Source organism: Ambystoma mexicanum, chromosome 1q (genome assembly GCF_040938575.1).
Source record: "Ambystoma mexicanum isolate Mex_15411 chromosome 1q, UKY_AmexF1_1, whole genome shotgun sequence".
Classification (NCBI taxonomy): Eukaryota; Metazoa; Chordata; class Amphibia; order Caudata; family Ambystomatidae; genus Ambystoma; species Ambystoma mexicanum.
The window spans coordinates 35523452-35541484 of record NC_090922.1 but is presented as its reverse complement, the minus strand read 5'-3'; the positions used below and the strand labels follow the sequence as shown (position 1 = coordinate 35541484).

Sequence of the window (18033 nt, the reverse complement as noted above, 5' to 3'; positions counted from 1 at the left end):
AAAACTTGAAGATGTAATATTCAATTACAGGTGCTTTTGAGATCCTTGAAACAAATTGAGATAAGTAACATTTAAATACATTGAATGGATTTCGCATACGTACTTTAAACCCCAGAGGTACCTAATATGATGCCCAGATCCATGGGTTCGTAAATTTAGGTTACTAATGAGAACCAATCAACTCCCAGTGAAATCAACCTTTGGTCACCAATGGAAGATCATGAAAAAGGACAGATACTGTCGCATGTGCCAAAATGCTGACATGTTAGAGACTGTGAGACGTGTGCTTACTTGCTGCCCTGAAAGACGAAAACACTACATGGTGAATTACGGCCATTTTGTCCATAACATGGAATATGTACAATCTGAAGATTTTTGGACATGGTGTTTGAATGTGCAATCAGAAGCTGTGTCCATTGAACTTTACAGGGTATGGCAAACTGTTCCTCCAATAGTTGAAAGTCCTTAAGCAGTGGTAATCGTTTTGGAAAATGGTTTTAGATAACTGGACAGTATGAATCCCTTTTTTAAGTAATCAAAGTTGATGGAAATTTAAAGAATATGTATGTCTGAGTATTGTAATGAATTAATTGTAAGATAGTATGATTGTATGTAAAGGTTGCATAGTTTTATGAACTGAAAAACAACTAAATAAATAAAATAAGCAGTAATTCTGGTAACTTTATTTTGGGATGGCACACAGCTCATTCAAGGTAAGTAAAACCCATATACTTTTTATATCTCCCAAGGAGTCCAGGTTAGATCTTTCCCAACTATAGAAGTGACTGATGTAGGACTTATAAGAGACAGTTCAAACCACAGACTCTGGGTTATATAGCCCAGGGAAAGTAAATCTTACACCTCACTGAATGACTCAGTTATTCTAGGTAGGCCACAACCGAATACATACTTATTCTGTCCAGGCTAACAGCAAGTCCGGGAAAGCAAGACCCAGTTGGGGGACTGTGAAGCAAGATTATATGCAGGATCCTTTGGGTGCACTAAAATAACCATGAGCTCCTAGCAATAGGGACCGAACCTTTGGTATAAGTCTGAACTACACAGGTTGGTAGTGTGGCTAAGCAGGTTTATAGTGATAATTTCGACAACAAAAAGTTCGAAAAAAAAAAGTCGACTTTTTTTTTTTCAATGCATTTTTTTTTTAAATGGGGGGGTTCCCCCCCCAATCCCCCTTTTTTTAATTTTTTTTTAATTGTTCCCTTTTTTTAACTCCCAAACCCCTAAAATAAATATATCATTAAAAAAAACGAAAGTCGACATTTTTTTTTCGACATTTTTGTCTGTCGACATTTGTTTTCGAAATTATGACTGGCCACCGTTTCACAGTAGTTATTCAAATAAACGCACTCAAGGTTTCTTGATAAAACCAATGTATTGATTTATTTCACAGTCTGTTGTATAAGCCTTCTTCAGAAGGGAGCAATATATATGTAACAATGAAAATATACTTAAACACAATTAGTTTCTCTAAATCAAATGATATCCATTGAGGATGGCACATCCCTCAGGTGACTTAAATAGCTAGGACACTGTGGACATTGATTTATCACTGGTACATTTAGAGCAATACTGAGTTTGGTGCAAAAGATAGAATAGAGGAATAAAACAAAGGTTAACATAAACGGGTACACTTATGAAACCTTCCAATGTTCCGTAAATTAACCCTTTCCTGGGGAAAGGATAAAGCAGTGTCCGAGGTAAAGAAGAGTCTCTCGGGGAGCCAGGACAGCCAATGTTAACTGAACAATGTCCTGGGGTGCTGAAGATCTTCTTTGCAGGTAGATAAAAAGTCTTGCACAAGGTTTTTAGAAATGTTTGTAGAAAATATAACACTTGAAGGGCCACAAGCTGGGAGGCCTGTGAGCGGCAAAGCTTTAGCAACTCTGCAAGTTAACCAAGACAGGTCTCGACTGAGAGCAACCAAGGCTACACAACAAGAGGTAAGTTCCCTTAGACTTTACAGTACCTCTGGTTAGAAGAAATGGTTCCAGCTGGTTTCTGTTCCTGTACAGCTCTGCAGATCCTGTTGTACCTGAGCCTCAGTTGTGAGGACTAGATGGAGGACGTCTGGGGACTCCTGCTCTGTAATGGGAAGGGCAGCGGCAGCAATGAGCAAACTTCAATTCAGCGGTTCTTTGGTGTTTCAGCTCCCCGCGTCTGACAGCAAATAGCAACACTGCGGTTCTCGAATACCACTTCAGACTTTCCTTTCTTCTGGGTCCAGCACTCTGTTGTGGCTCAGGTTTAGTCGGTCCTGCATCAGGGAAGTCCGGAAGATCTTCCTAGTGCTCGGGTCCGACTTAAAAGCAGTGCACACAATCTGGTGTTGCTCTCCCTGGCACTTCGGTACCAGCAGCAGTGGAAATACAGCCAGCTCTGAGAGGATGTCCAGATGGGCTTACTTTGGAGTTGATTGGTCCCACCAACTCAAAGGGAGAAGTAGTCCTTGCAGGGCTTTTCTAGACGAGGCGAATTCGGAGTTTCAGCACAGCAGCAGGGCTTCACTGGGCAAACCAACTGTTAGGCAAGATTGTATGCAGTACCCTTTGGGTGCACTACAACGACCCTGACCTCCTGGCAATAGGAACCTAGCCTTTGGTATAAGTCTGTACTACACAGGTTGGTAGCCTGTTGAGCAGCCAGGCTTATCTCAAAAGGGGTCAATGTGAGATGTAGGGGAGTTAAACTGAGATTCTAAGTGACAAGTATTCAAATAAACTCTTATACACAAGGTTTCTTGATTAAACAATTATTAATTTAACAGTCATTTTGAATAAGCCTTCTTCGGAAGGAAGCAATATAAAGCAACACACAAATACACTTCAAAAATACACAATCTTAGTTTTCTAAATCAGCAAATGCCCATTTGGGATGGCTTACAGACACCACCTATACCTTCGGGTGACTTCAGTAGCTAGGGTGTTGTGGACATTAATATAGCACTGTTGCATTTAGAATATACTTGAGAGGAGTCCCAAAGAAAAGAGGTTTTAGAATAAGACAAGTGTTCACACAATTATTCTTAAAAAAAACAACAAAAAAACAATGCAAAGTCAGTTAACCCTTTTTTGGAAGGAAGGCAAAACACGTAAGCAGAAGAGGGAAGAGTCATTCAGAGAGCCAGGATAATCAAGGTGAACCGAAGCACTTCTTGCAGGTAAGTAAAAGTCTGCAAATGTTTTAGAAATCTTTGCAGCAAAAGTAGAATCAAATGTAGGGTCACAAGCTGTTAGGCCTGTGAGTAGTAGAAGATGCAAGCAACTCTACAAGAGCAACCGAGACAAGTCTCAACTAAGATCAAAAGGTGGCACAACAAGAGGTAAGTTCTCTTGGACTGTACAGTACCTTTTAGGTTGAAGAAAAGTGCAGCAGATGGCTTCTGTTCCTGTGCAGCTCTGCAGATTCTGGTATTCCTGTGCCTCAGCCGTGGGGCAAGAGAGGGGACTTCTGGGGCTCCTGCACTACAATGGGACGGTCACCGACCGCAACCGTCAATCTTCAAACAAGTGGCACTTCGGTGTTTCAGCACCTTGCGTCTACCGCAAATAGCAACACCGCTGTTCCTGGCTATCGAGGTGGGCTTTCCTTGCATCTGGGGTCCAGCACTCTGTTGAGGTGGCTCAGGCTAGGTCAGTCTTGCTTCCTGGAGCTCTTGGCCAGTTTAAAAGCAACACACACGAACTGGTGTTCTCTCCCTGACTATCCGGTTCCAGCAGCAACTGCAGTGGAAATTGAACCAGCTTCGAGAGTATGTTCAGGTGGCTTACTTTGGATTTGATTGGTCCCACCAACTCAAAGGGAGAAGTCGTCCTTGCAGGGCTTCTCTGTCGATATGAATTCGGAGTGTCAGCACAGCAGGGCTTCACCGGGCAAACCAACGGTCCAGAAGTTGCAGCAGGCGTCTCTTCCAAGTTCTTCTTCGGATTCCTTGGTCCAGATGTCGACTCCAACTCCCAAGCCACAAAGCATCGCCTTTTATGCAGCTTGCTCCCATTCATTCCAGCCTAGCTGTCATGTTTCAAACCCAATAAAAAATAAACTTTTTTAAAAAATGAATATTTTATACAGAAGTGAACAATAAATCAGTGAGAACCCCTTCAACCTAAAAGAGAGAAGTGGTATACGGAGTGCTGCAAGCTTGAGGACCTTTGGCAATTAGACATTGGGATGAAGCTTCAATCCCAAGAGAAAGAGGCATAGTGGTCACCAGAAGAGGGGGCGGGGGGGGACTGAACACGAGGACAAACTATACAGTAGACCTCACTGCTTGCAATTTTGTGTTGTGACTGTCAGAGGAAACCAGCTCTAATATCAATTTATGGTGGTAGCAAAACAGAAACCGCTTTGTCAGCTTGGACAAAAGGCCAAATAAACCTTCAAAGCACTTCAACTGACCAACCTTGCCCATATTCTAGACCACATTTTGTAGTTCACTTGTCAAGTGACCGACAGGAAACTTAAGAGGAATCTTCCAGAAACCTAATTATACAGGCCTACACTGTGGGAAGAAGGCCGTCTACCCCATAGATTACATTACAAACCTCTTCATAGCTGTTAGTCATTGGTAAACGGACCACTGGGCACATCACATCATGAGTCTCTCTATGCACTCCCGCTGAAGAAGCTGGTCAACAGTTGCCTCTCCTGACACCACCTCATATTTCCTCAGTCTATTTGTGCGTTCAGATTTGTACCAGTTCTGTCGATCACAAATCCACAAAAGATCTTTGCACAAAAGCGCCAGACATCAGTTTTTTAATTTCCAGTAAGCGCATGTCAAATATCGCAACATAAACTAGCATCACCGAAGCAAAATACTTAAAAGGCAGAGAATGGAAATTAGTTATTCTGCTGAAAAGAGAAGATGAACTGCATCATCGAGTCACAAGTTTTCATTTTCAATAAATAAGCATAGACCTCTACAAATCAGCCCTGCATGTCTTTTGCCCCTTTTATAATACAACCCCTAACACCAAGGACTATGGTCCTCAAGGCATCTTGGATTACAGACATGAGACATCTTGAACAGATGCCCATGTAGCATTTGTAGATCTTACTTTTTTCCTAATGAAAACTACATGTTAGTATCTGTGTGTGTTTTCTGCCTGTTGACACTGCCAAGTCTGAAAGTGCTGAGGGAGTATGCACCACAGAAAAGGCAAAGTCTACTGGAAGGTACAGCTTATATATTTAGGGTATATTGGCTTAATATAAGAATAACTATAAATGTGCAGCTCGTGAACCTGTTTGTCCATGCTTTGCGTAGTCCACCATCTAATAGCTGGCACATAGTATTACGCCTTAATTAATATTTTTATTTGAGGGCCAGTTCCATGTTTTGGCTGAGGTTGTCTGAGCTTGCAGTTAACAGGGTCATATTATTTTTTACATTTGCTTGTACACACTGAAATATATGGCCCCTTTGTCTCAATGCACTACACCTTTTGGAAGCCTTAATTTATTTTTCAATACTTGTCTGGTATTGCAAATATCTTAGAAGGCCTACACTTGCTTGCACCTGAATAAAGTACAATGATAAATAGCAGAGTGAACATTACTTGTTCAATCTTGTGATGCTCTGTTGGGTGGTGGTAGGGTAGAATTCCATTTTGGGGGGGGGTTCTGCTGTCATTTTTAGGGACATCTAACTTTATACTTTCCCTGATTTTATTTTTGAGATCTGACCTCTTTCTGTGGTCAGATGGTAACCCATGTGACTCCTAGGACCGGAATGCTTTTAACCAACCCATTTTTGCTCAAGCATGATTTTAGTCACCCAACATTGGTTTGGGGGAGCAAGCCATTAGCAGCTTTGAGTTTGTTTTGGCTTCACCGTAGGTGGAAGCAGATTGAAAGCATTAGTAGCCTAATGCACGTTTTTGGCAGTCACTGGGGTACTAATGTGTCCTGCTTTCAGTCATTTTGTTTCTTGGGAATTCATTTGTTTGGGGAAACCACAAGGCATGCCTAATATGGCTTTTATGCACACATGGGCACTTTGAACCGAGTCCTGCAGTCTTTATAGTGGTATGGCCTGGTTTAGACTAGTCCCAGGCCTCAGACATCCCAATGCCCAAACTGTGTGAGCTGTCCTGAAGGTTTGGTGATTTGTGGGGCTATACTGATTAGCTGGGCGTCAAAACCTTTGTTTTATACAATCGTATGTTATGAAGGACTGGTTTGTGCAAGCCCCTGTACGTGTGTATGGGGTATCTGGGGGAGAGGCTTTTCCTACACTCATTTCTGATTCATGGCAGTTCCGCAATTTTATTTACATGCTGGAGGATTTTCGCTCTGGAAGTTGTGGCAGTATTTTTAGGATCAGAACTGGCCATACTGGCTGGACCGTGTGTCTTGGGCTAAGCTCCCATTCAGGTTGATGGACATCCTTCTAAGGCTGTTGTCCTCCCTCACCTAGTAGTGGGAATCAAGCTACACTCTCTACTCGTACAGCGGTCGACCTCCCTTAGCATAGAAGAATGTGTGCATAAATGTATCTCCTATTTTAGGTCCTTTCTATCTGAAGCTTCCTCGGCAAATGTGGAGAACCTTAAGGATCAGCGTTATCTTCATGGCTTTTCTATGTCTCCATGGATTTGTTAGCTGATTGATTGAATTGCCACTTTCTACCTAGCTTTTCAAACATATGCGCATTATTATGAGGTTGCCTTCAGACAAGGTGCCAACCAAACCAGGTGTCCCTCAAATTGTGGTGTTGACCCCATGTTCTTCTAGCTTCAAAGGAAACGTTAAGTTTTGATCCCATAACAGAAAGTAACGTACTGAGATGTGGTAAAGCATTGAAACCCACAGAAACCTGCATGGATATCCTCCCTGCCTATGAGTGCACATTATCGTTGCCTTTTTGCGTGTAAACTGCTTGTGCGTAAGCTGCTGAATAACTCTGAAGAATTTTTCCATGGAGTTTAATAAAGGCATTCAATGACACCTACTAAAGACACTAGTATATTGGCCAACTTCTTCCCAATCATATGAAGAAAAAAAATGAAAACGAAAGCTGTGCTGGTTTCAAATGTAAATTATGTCCATGTGAAATGCCACAGATTTTTAATGTGGGGTTTTGTTTTCCTCGTTCTGTTAGTATGTGATTTCATTATTGTTCAACTCATGGTGTTATTCCTATTGGTGTGGTGTTCCGCTATCAATGGGAGTTTCCCATGTTTATTTCACCAAATAAAGTGCCGGTCATCCATTTTTTTTTCATGTTTGGCTCAGGCAATAACAATCCCCTCTTACCTCCGACCTCAGCTAGTGCTTGTGTCCCTTTAGCGAGTCCTTTAACAGGGTCTCCAACGTTGGTTGTATCCTCTTGCATCTTTGAGACTAGAAAATACCCACAGGGTCTTTTTGTTGTTCTGCTGCTTGTCAAGACTTTGATACCTCCTCGAACTGCCTTTAGCTAGGGTTACGTTTTAGACCCAAGACTTGCTGTGCGAAGAAACTGCCTCTAGAAACTTAAGCCTTGCTTGTGTTACACTAACCAACTATTTTCCTTCCCAAACGTCACTATCTTATGTGTATGCAGAGTAAATGACTTTACTGTATTTCTGCTAAAATTCGCAAGTGCGCGTTATTACCGATAATACGATAGAACTTTCATTGCTGTAACAATTGTAACTGCAAGCAACTACAAACTAAGCAGTGGTCTTTGAAAAGTATTCCTAAGTGTTTTGGGTTATTGTGCGAAGTATTTAAAAGTGATTCTTGTGTAAATAGCTTTCTGATGTTTGTTAATCTGCTTAGAATCACATGGTGTGCATAGGTCTGACATCCAGTGGTCACTGCAGAGTATTGCATTTTGTTTTTCGTAGTCAAAAAGGGGACGTTGACAAGGCGTGTCTGTAACACTATCCCTATAGTGACGTGCGTTGTACCCACAATCCCTCAAGCGTCGAGGTCCCTCAAATTGTTTTTTTCCGCCCAGTTACTGGTCGCCTTTATGCGGAGCTCCTCGAGAGTCATTGCCAAATCATTCCTTCGACCTTTGGTTGTTTATTATTAATATTAATAACATAGATCCCGCCCTCGACGCAGAGCTGTTTCTCCGCCTAGCAAGATCTTCGACGGAAGGACGAGCGGAGGAGATCCTTCGGCGCTGCCGAACACGTGGCCTGGCCTCGCCGGCCTTACACAGTAGGGAGAGTGAGGTTGTGTGGTCTTTCTTTTCTCTTTGAGAATGCCTTTCTCTTTCCCCTCCTTCTCTTCCGAGGTCGTAATCACACTTCTGGCCCTCAGCTATGGAGAGGACGCCCTTTAGGTTTTGCCCGCTTTGCAAGGGTAAATATACCTGGAAAGACGAGCACAAATCGTGCAACCGTTGCTTGCCCCTTGATCACAAGGAGGACGGCTGTGCGGCCTGTAAGTTACTGAAGCCCAAAACGTTAAAGGACCGCAGGGTCAAAAGGTGGACAGCCTACGCCATGTCTAGGTCTGACTCCTCGCCCGCTGCCGCCGCCGAATGTGATGAGGACAGTGATTACACGGCCCTGTAACGGAGGTTGTAGACCTCTCAAAGAAGCGTTCACGCTCCTCGTCGTCCGTCACAACCCCTCCACCCCCCCCCGGCCCGACAAGCTCATGGCCGCTTATGGGGATGAACACCCCGGCGACAAGGACGCACACAAAAAAGCATAAACACACATACCCCCCAGCATGCATTCGTCGAAGACGAAGGCAGCCATAGCGCCAACGGGGGCGTCAGGTCCACCGGCGTCTTCCGCCGACCGTAAGGGTCGTCAGCCCTCCCCGCCACCGCTTCCGCGACAGGCGTCCGGGCATTCTAAAGATAAGGGCGCTAGCACCAAATCCTCCGGCAACGCGCCTCGTAAGAGTGCTCACGTTGCCAGTAAAGACTCAACGTTACCTAGCGCGACGGCGACCGATCCCTCGGCAGAGAGAATGATCGCCGAAAGCCTTGCACGTATATCCACTAAAGACGGCCAGAGACGGACGGTGAGCGATACGCCGAAAACCGCGCACAAGGCTAATGAAACGCCGAAGGCGCAGGAAAATGGGTCAGGACAGCTCCCGCCGTCGACGGAAAGCCCAAGCCTGCGAGAAGACTTCTCAGAAGGCAAAAGTTCGCTTTCTTTGACGTTATGGGACAGAACCAGGCAACTACAGGGAGAAGAAAATCCTTTTTCATTCCCAGATCACTCTAGCCTACCTCAGTGGACCTTGGAGAAGTTCCAGTCCTGTATGGATAAAATAGACAGGTTCATGGCCATCCCAGAAAATAGGGCACCCAAGAGACCAAGGGAGGCACCCCAGGAGAGTCCAAGGGTTAAATACCCAAGGTTCTATAACCCCATACAGGAAGACATGGACTCTTACGACCTCACTGAGGAGGACACTCACTTCCAGCAGGAAGATGAGTTAATGATGAAGACCAACAAGAAAAAGGGTTTCATGAGGACACTAACATAGGTGAGGAGGGGTACGAGGAGGACACAGGCGAGGGTGACCCAAATCCCTGGCAGTCACCAGCTAGGTCTACAGACACAGACAGTATAGTCATCAGGTCTACTGAAACTACAACAGTCAGGAACCCTTCGCCTGTTGATGATCAGCCCACCTTCAATGCGCTACTGAAGAAGGCAGCAGCACATTTCGAACTCGAAACTGGGGAGGTCACCCCATATACTGACTTCGTGGAAAGGATTATCAAGGAAAAACCTCCCTCTAGCCAAACAATTCCCATCCTCGCCTCAGTTAAAAGACGTATTACCCCCTCACTGTCCACTCCGGCACTGGTGAGAGGGGTCAATCCGAGAATTGAGAAATTGTTCTCACCCTCTCAGTCAGACCCACGATATATTAGGGGTCATTCAATCCCGGACTCCTTAGTGGTGACCAACACTAGGAAGAGGGCTGGGGTCCCGCTGTCTACCAGCGAGGCACCCCCAGATAAAGAGGGGAAGAAGCTTTATGCCCTGGCCAAGAGAATCACCACCTCTGCAGCATTCTCAACTAGAATTGCCAATAATAATACATTATTGGCAAGCTACGCTGATGCTCAATGGGGAAAGCTTAGGCAGGACATCGAAGAGGCCCCTGAACCCCTAAAAACTCGATTATTGGCTACAATTAATGAAGGCTCTCTGGTCAACCAAAGCATTGTTAAGAATACCCTCGATGCAGCAGAGACGGCTGGCCGTACTTTGGTACAGGGAATTTTGCTGAAGCGTCACGTCTGGCTTCACAATTCCGGGTTTAAGGCAGAAACGCAAGCGTCCCTCATTAATAAGCCCATTGAAGAGTCTAACCTCTTTGGAAAGGCAGTTGACGCTCTGGAGAATGCGAAAAAAGAATTTGACACCATAAAGACCTTGGACCAAATCTCAAAGCCCCCTAACAGGCAGGGATTTGGTAACAAGTGCTTTTTTCGTGTCCAACGCCAGCAACAAAATCAGCAACAACAGTATTCTGCCAATAACTACCAAGGTAATAGTGGCCAGTACAATCAGAGAGGTCAACGCCGTGGCAAGGGGAGAGGCCGGGGTTCCACCCCTAGAGGCTCCCAAGCCACCAAAACCACCAAGTGACGCGAAGATTCGAGTCCCCTCCCATGCATCGCCGGTCAGGGGCCGGTTAACATCCTTTCTTCCAGCATGGGAGGGAATAACATCAGACCGCTGGGTACTATCCACCGTAGCCCGCGGCTACTGTATAGAGTTCAACAGTTCCCCAACATACAGACCCCGAGGGGACGACGCATGACACCAGAACACCTCGCCATGCTTCTCCAAGAAGTGGACCAGCTACTGGAAAAAGGAGCTATAGAGGTCGTGCCTCTATCTCAGGTAACGGAAGGTATTTATTCAGTGTACTTCCTTGTACCCAAAAGGATCTAACCATGCGCCCTGTATTAGATCTGCGCCCAGCGAACAAGTTTGTCAAACCCCAAAAGTTTTGTATGGTGACCTTTACAGGAAGTGATCCCACTGCTATCACAGGGAGATTACATGACAACACTGGACATAAAGATGCATACTTTCATATTTTAATGTTGCCAGCGCACAGAAAATACCTCAGGTTCATGATAGAGGGCAAACACTACCAGTTCAGAGTGCTACTCTTCGGCATAGCATCTGCACCAAGGGTATTCACGAAAGTACTGGCAGTGGCAGCGGCCCACCTGCGCAGGTTATCCATCCCAGTATACCCTTACTTCGACGACTGGCTCATAACAGGGGATTCTTATGAGACATGCTTCTCAAACACCCAAAAGACTGTAGACCTTTTCTTCCAACTGGGCTTCTCCATCAACGAGAAGAAGTCCAGCTTAGACCCCAGCCAAGTCAAACAATTTCTAGGGGCTCTAATTCAAACAAAGGACGGCCTCGTCTTCCCCTCCAACGAGAGGGTCCAAAACATGCTGTTTCAGATCCCCCAATATGTGTCAGGTCGAGAGGTGACGGTGCGCAAAGCGATGCGTTTGCTAGGAATGATGGCGTCGTGTATTTATTTGGTACCTCACACGCGCCTGCGCATGCGCCCAATGCAAGAGTGGCTCAACAGCCAGTGGTGTCAGGCCAGCGGACAATGGGACGATCTAGTGGTGGTCTCGCAGGCCTTGGTTCTCTCGCTACGGTGGTGGACAAAGGAAAACCTGGTAATAGAGAAACCTTTTGCCACACCCGCAGTGGAAGCCACTCTAACCACAGATGCACCCCTCACAGGATGGGGGGCTCACCTATCCCATCACACTGCTCACGGAGTGTGGACTCCGAGCATAGCATCCAAGCACATAAATCTACTGGAGCTACTGGCGGTGTTCAAAGCACTAAAAGCCTTCCAAGAACACCTACAAGGGGAGACAGTGATGGTCCTTACGGACAGCACCACAGCCATGTACTACATCAACAAGCAGGGGGGCACCCACTCTCCAGGACTGTCCAAGCTGTCCCAGAATATATGGAAGTGGGCTCTCAGACACATGTTCCTACTGTCACGACATGTACCAGGGGAACTCAATCTGCTAGCAGACGAACTCGCCAGAGACTTCCCTCTGCCCTCAGAGTACGAATGGCGGTTGCAAAAAGACCGTTTTCGACGTCTTCACGCAATGGGGATTCCCAGAAATAGACCTGTTCGCAACTCTGGAGAACTCACAATGCCAAAGGTACGCCTCCAGATACCCCCAGAACCAGTCCAAGGGGAACGGTCTGTCGATTCCATGGTCAGGGAGATTTGTTTACGCTCCCCCCCCCCCCGACTCCCCTTCTCAACAAGATTGTGCACACGATGCACCAGGAACAAGTCACCATGATACTAGTGGCCCCATGTGTGCCCGGCAGCCATGGTTCGCTCACTTGATGGAGATGTCCCTATCTCCCCCAGTGAAACTTCCCTGCCCGTACAACATGCTGTCACAGAACAAGGGCAGGACATTGCATCCATGCCCTCAGAACATGAATTTAGCAGCCTAGCTCCTGAGATCATAGAGTTTGGACTTCTAGAACTCCCGCAGAGATGCATGGAAATCCTCAGGGAAGCTAGAAAGCCTAACACTCGTTACTGCTATTCTAGTAAGTGGAAAAGATTTGTCATCTGGTGTAGAGGGAAAAGCATCAACCCGGTTGACTGCTCACCCACACAAATTGTTCTGTACCTGACCCACCTATTGGACTCGGGTCTGGTGTTCAATTCTATTAAAGTCCACCTAGCGGCACTTTCTGCATACACCACTTCCCAACTTAGTGTTGTGGTGGAAAATCCCAGTCATCAAAGCATTCATTCAGGGGGTAAAGAGAATACACCCTCCGAAAGCTAACCCAGCTCCCGGATGGGACCTAAATGTGGTACTTACCAGACTCATGGGCTCGCCCTTTGAACCCATGCACAAGGCAACTCTTAAGCACCTCACTCGTAAGACTGCTTTCCTAATAGCTATCACCTCCATTAGGAGAGTAAGTGAACTACAGGCTCTTTCAGTTCTAGACCGCTTCGTAACAGTTCACAAAGACAAGGTGGTTCTACGCACACACCCAAGGTTTGCACCGAAATTCATCTCGAAATTCCATGTGAACCAGTCGATGGAACTACCAACGTTCTTTCAAAACCCTTCCGATCTGGGAGAAAAGTCTGCATACACTCCATGTGCGCAGAGCTGTCATGTTTTACATGGAAAGAACCAGACCACTGAGAAGACTAATCAGTTCTTTGTCTGTGTGGCAGCAGGAAGAGAAGGAGATGCAGTTTCAAAGTCCACTATATCTAGATGGATTGTTCAATGCATCACTCTCTGTTACACTCTTGCTAAGAGAGAACTACCCTTCAAGCCAAGAGCACATTCTACTCGAGGCACGGGGGCATCAATAGCTTTCATTGCAAATGTTCCCCTTGAGTCCATCTGCAAGGCGGCAACCTGGAGTTCGGTGCACACCTTTACAAAACACTACTGTTTAGACGCACACTCTAGATCTGACTCCCAGGTGAGACAGGCAGTATTAAGACATCTTTTCTCTACTGTTCCTTCTCATAACCCACCGCCAACTCCGGGTACTGCTCGCTAGTCTATGCACAGCATGTGATTCTAAGCAAATTAACAAACATCAGAAGACAATGCATTACTTACCCTAAAAGCATTTCTGATGGTTTTATCTGCTTAGATTCACATGCGCCCACCCTTCCTCCCCGCTCGGATGGAAGGAACATAGACATCTTTCTACATCTCTCTCTCTTCTGTGCTCACTCACGTATAGAAGGCTCCCTCAGGGCAGAAAAAATACAAGCAGAGGGACCTCGACGCGTGAGGGATTGTGGGTACAACGCACGTCACTATAGGGATAGTGTTACAGACACGCCTTGTCGACGTCCCCTTTTCGACTACGAAAAACAAAATGCAATACCCCGCAGTGACCACTGGATGTCAGACCTATGCACAGCATGTGAATCTAAGCAGATGCAACCATCAGAAATGCTTTTACGGTAAGTAATGCATTGTCTTATCCCATGTTGATTGAAACCACAGATACCAGAAGGCCACAGGAGAGCCGTCAAGACGGGTCCAAGTGGTCATACAGGAGGTCTAGCAAAATCCCCGTACAGACGAACAGCTCTGACCAAAGAACTGTAGAGAAAGATAAGCAAAGTGAATCCTGCATGGTGAAATGAGCGCATAAACAATTTGTTGAAAAGGGTTAACAAGGAAGACCCTGAAGATTGGTTTAAAAAGACATTAAGATTTGTGAACAAGAAGGATTGGGTATCCGAGCCAGGCCACGGGAGATCCCGGGGTGAAAAGCCACCACCTATAGTTCATTGAGAATAGGACTGGTTGAATAGTTGAACGACTGTGAACGGTCTGCACCCGGAAGAGGGGGAGCCAGGAGTGAAGTCGTCACCCAAAGTCATACAGTGAATAGAACTCGGTTTATTTGAAAGTATCATGCCTCAAAGGCAAAAGACTTTTATTGAAAGAGACTTGACCCTCGGAGAACTGGATAGCTGGAGTGGAACTGTCGACTCCTGCTGGGGGAAAGCTCAAGTGAGTGCGCGCTCTGGGGAAGGGAGACCGCTGGCAATCACATCCTGACTTATTATTTCAAAACATTTCCTTCTTTATTGAAACCCCTATCCCACACTCTTGTATTTAGCATAAGGATTGTCAATTCGTTTTTCTTAGTATAGGCCCTTTTATTTTGACATTACCTCTAGGACTGCCTTATTTTTCAATTGATGGTCGACGCTTGCTCCCATTTTAGATTTATGTTTAGTGTAGGTGTTTTCCAACCTGCACATTTGTTTAAATACTCTTGAATAGTGATCACTTGCCTCTTTACTGTTGCAACCATGAGTTCCTTACAATAGCCAGGGTATGAAGACAACTCTGCTGCCACCCACTTTGCCATGAAATTAATTGCTGGACTCTGCTGGAACAGAGAAATGTTTCATACAGTTAGATACCCATTCTGGCGTGTATTGTGGACTGAGACATTGTGAACATGTGCTTTACGGAGGTATAGTGGCATATATTGTGACCCCGTCATGAAAGTATTTTATACTGACATATATGTGGGCAAAGCCAGCAATAAAGTATGTTTTATAGGGCTATGTTACCCCCTAAGAACTGATTGTATGGTTTTTTTTGTTGCCCTTTTTTCTCAGATTGTGCTGTAAAATGCACCATTCCAATCCATTATTTTAAATCTTTTCATTAGTGGAGAACAACCGCTCTACCTCCTGAAACTCCATACATTGAATCAGGCTCCATCGCGAAACTCAGTTGCTCACACTTATTCCGGGGACAAGATTGACACATTCTCCATGGAAACAAATCACCAGCCACCACTGAACTTCAATCATTAATGGAGGTATCTCCACATAATCCTTCAACCTTTCCCCTCAACGCTGCTCCACTTATTCCACCACTGGGGCACACAAAGCTAAATATGTGCGGATACTCGCAGAGACGACAAGGGTGTTGGGACACGCCAACACTGACAGTTCAAGGGTATCTTTAGAGACACATTGGCGTTTCGTCCCAGCTGTTGCTTTGGATTTCGCGGTGGTGGCTCATTCAGGTGGATAAAGGGGATGCAAATTAGTCTGGAACAAGAAGTTCAGTCTCTTGCCAGGGGCACTTCCCTGGGTTAGGCACAAGCCTAAATCTTACCTATTACAACGAAGTTAAGCCCATGTCAACCTTTGGCTCCTTAAAAGGGGGTTATTCTGAATACTTCCTAACACTGTTTGCACAGACCCTGGTTAATTTAGACCTGCAGATCTGAAAGTGGCTGTTTGTCCAGATCTTCCCAGCAGCGAAGGGGTGGGGAGGGGGCGGGTATTACTGATTGTGTGCACTTAATATCACATGTAAGATATGCATACTGGAAGAACTGAATGTTTAACAATTTTACTTCAATGGACTGAATAAAACGGACGGTTTACCAGTTCTGCAGTATTGTGTTTCAAATCAGTGTGCCCAAGAGTGTGTGTGTGAACTTTTATATCACCTTGCTTTCGTTTCTTTTTGTAGGAAGTTCTCTTGTTTCCTGCCATGAAACCTGAGGACAATAAAAAGGAAGCAGTGCCAGAAACAGTCCCAGAAGGCACATCTGTCTGAAAATGTATTGCACAATTGTTTCCCTAACATTGTGCCTGTTTTTAAATATTTTTGGTAAAAAAGAGGCTATGCACTTCTTAGTTTGTGTTAATGTCTCGGTGCGATGGTCCTTACACTGTGAAGGAAAATATTCTGTAATCTTTATACATGTAATCAAAAAAATAAATTATCTGAACCTTTTCTTAGTGTTTATTGACTACATTGCTAAATGACCTGACTTTTGTTTGCCTAGAATGTGCACTACAGATGGGAAGTGAAGTTGTTTCTTGATCTGCATGTTCAGAGAAAATTAACATTCCCAGTCAGGTTATGTCCAATTGCATGCTTCTTAAATTCCAGCCATGTCCACAAACAGGAAATTAAAGGATTTGTTGGAGTTGTGGTTTGCTGTGAAATGAACACCAGCCTACATTTTCTGTTATATTCAGTCATTGAGCAAGCAATGGGATGTGGAAGTGAAATGTCCAACCGTGTGATGGAACATTGTTTGCAAAATGCTTAATCTTTCATCTGTGTAATAGATATTTCAATGCATGAATGAACAGTTTAGAAGCTGGTGTGCGTTTTGAAGGAAAAATGGATACAGGAAAAGTGGGCTGATTAAATATCCCAAGGAGGAGAATTGGGCATTGCACATTTCCTCTTCTGCGCTGGTAGCATAATCTCTGCTGCCACAATCGGTCATGAGCAAAATCATAAATGTGATGCCTTGAAACCCTTTAGCCTCTTGTTAAACCACTGGCTGGAATGTTCTTTTCCGGCGCCGCAGGACACCTCGGCAGCCATTTTGTCAGCGATTCAGTCCTTATGCTCGGAGATGAGGACAAGGTTGCCCCTTCCCCCGACGGAGGTACCTGAGCCAGACCCAACGGGGGAACCGGAGCCAGGACCTTCGGAGAGTCCACCGCATAAGAGGAGGGGAGGACGCATCCTACGCCACCTCTCCCACCTCTGCGGCCTGCTCTGCCTTCCCCCTGGTCTACTACCCATGGGGATGATACAGGCACGGACACGGCTACGACAGGTACAGATGACGACGGAGGCGATGACGGGACGTGTCCCCCGTCGCCCCCTGCTCAGGCGTCCCCGCCCGACGATATTGAATCCTTTCACGCCATGATTTCCAGGGCATCCAAGCTTTTTCAGCTCTGCCCAGAAGAAAAGAAGAAAGAAGGGTTCCTTTACCAACGGCGCGAGGCTAAAAGGAAGACGGTCCTCGCCGTACCGCTTCTTGATGACATCTGGGATGAGGGGCTATCGGTACGAGAAGTAGTACCGGGTCCCCGGCGCTGTCCCCTTGTGCCTTCGGGCACAACCTACCTCGGACTCGGTCATCTCGGCGGCGGCAAAGAAGAAAGCTGGGGGGGCATCGGCCTCGACATCAACTTCCCCGCCGGACGGCGAGGGCAGGAAGTTGGACACGATGGGACGACGGATCATCTCATCCGCAGCGACGACTATCAAGGCGGCCAACGCCCTGGCTATCGTAGCCCGCTACGAAAGGGAGTTGTGGTTCAAAATGGCCCCTCTGTTAGACTTCCTTCCGGACACCAAAAGGGCTGAGGCCCTTGAAATCCTACAGGAGGGGGAGATTGCTTCGGACCATGCCATCACGGTGGCAACGGAAATCACCGACACCGGTTTCCGTCAGTTGGGCAACAGCGTTTGCTTGAGACGACGAGGATGGCTCAAGGCCACGGATTTCCGCCAGGATGTACAAACCAAGGTTTTGGACATGCCCTTCGACGGGAACAACCCGTTTGGGAAGGCGGTTGATGAGTCCCTTCAGGCCATCAAGACAGACACAGACGGCCCGGGCACTGGGAGTGCTCCAACGACGGCCGTCCTTTCGGAGCTCCGGAGGCAGACAAGGTATCCGGCAGTGGCTCCTCCACTTACCGCCAAGCGGCAAGATCTTCGTC

At 46.0% G+C, this 18033-nt stretch overlaps 1 protein-coding gene across 2 annotated transcripts in view; it reads left to right on the top strand.

The window, feature by feature from the left end:
* Positions 1 to 16291, top strand: part of KARS1 (lysyl-tRNA synthetase 1) — a 273069-nt gene extending 256778 nt beyond the window's left edge. For both annotated transcript variants that reach the window (XM_069635464.1, XM_069635463.1), the window contains one exon: positions 16025 to 16291. In XM_069635464.1, the coding sequence (XP_069491565.1) occupies positions 16025 to 16111 (87 nt within the window). In that variant the 3' untranslated portion in view covers positions 16112 to 16291. The remainder of the gene's footprint in view (positions 1 to 16024) is intronic.
* Positions 16292 to 18033: the final 1742 nt, after the last annotated feature.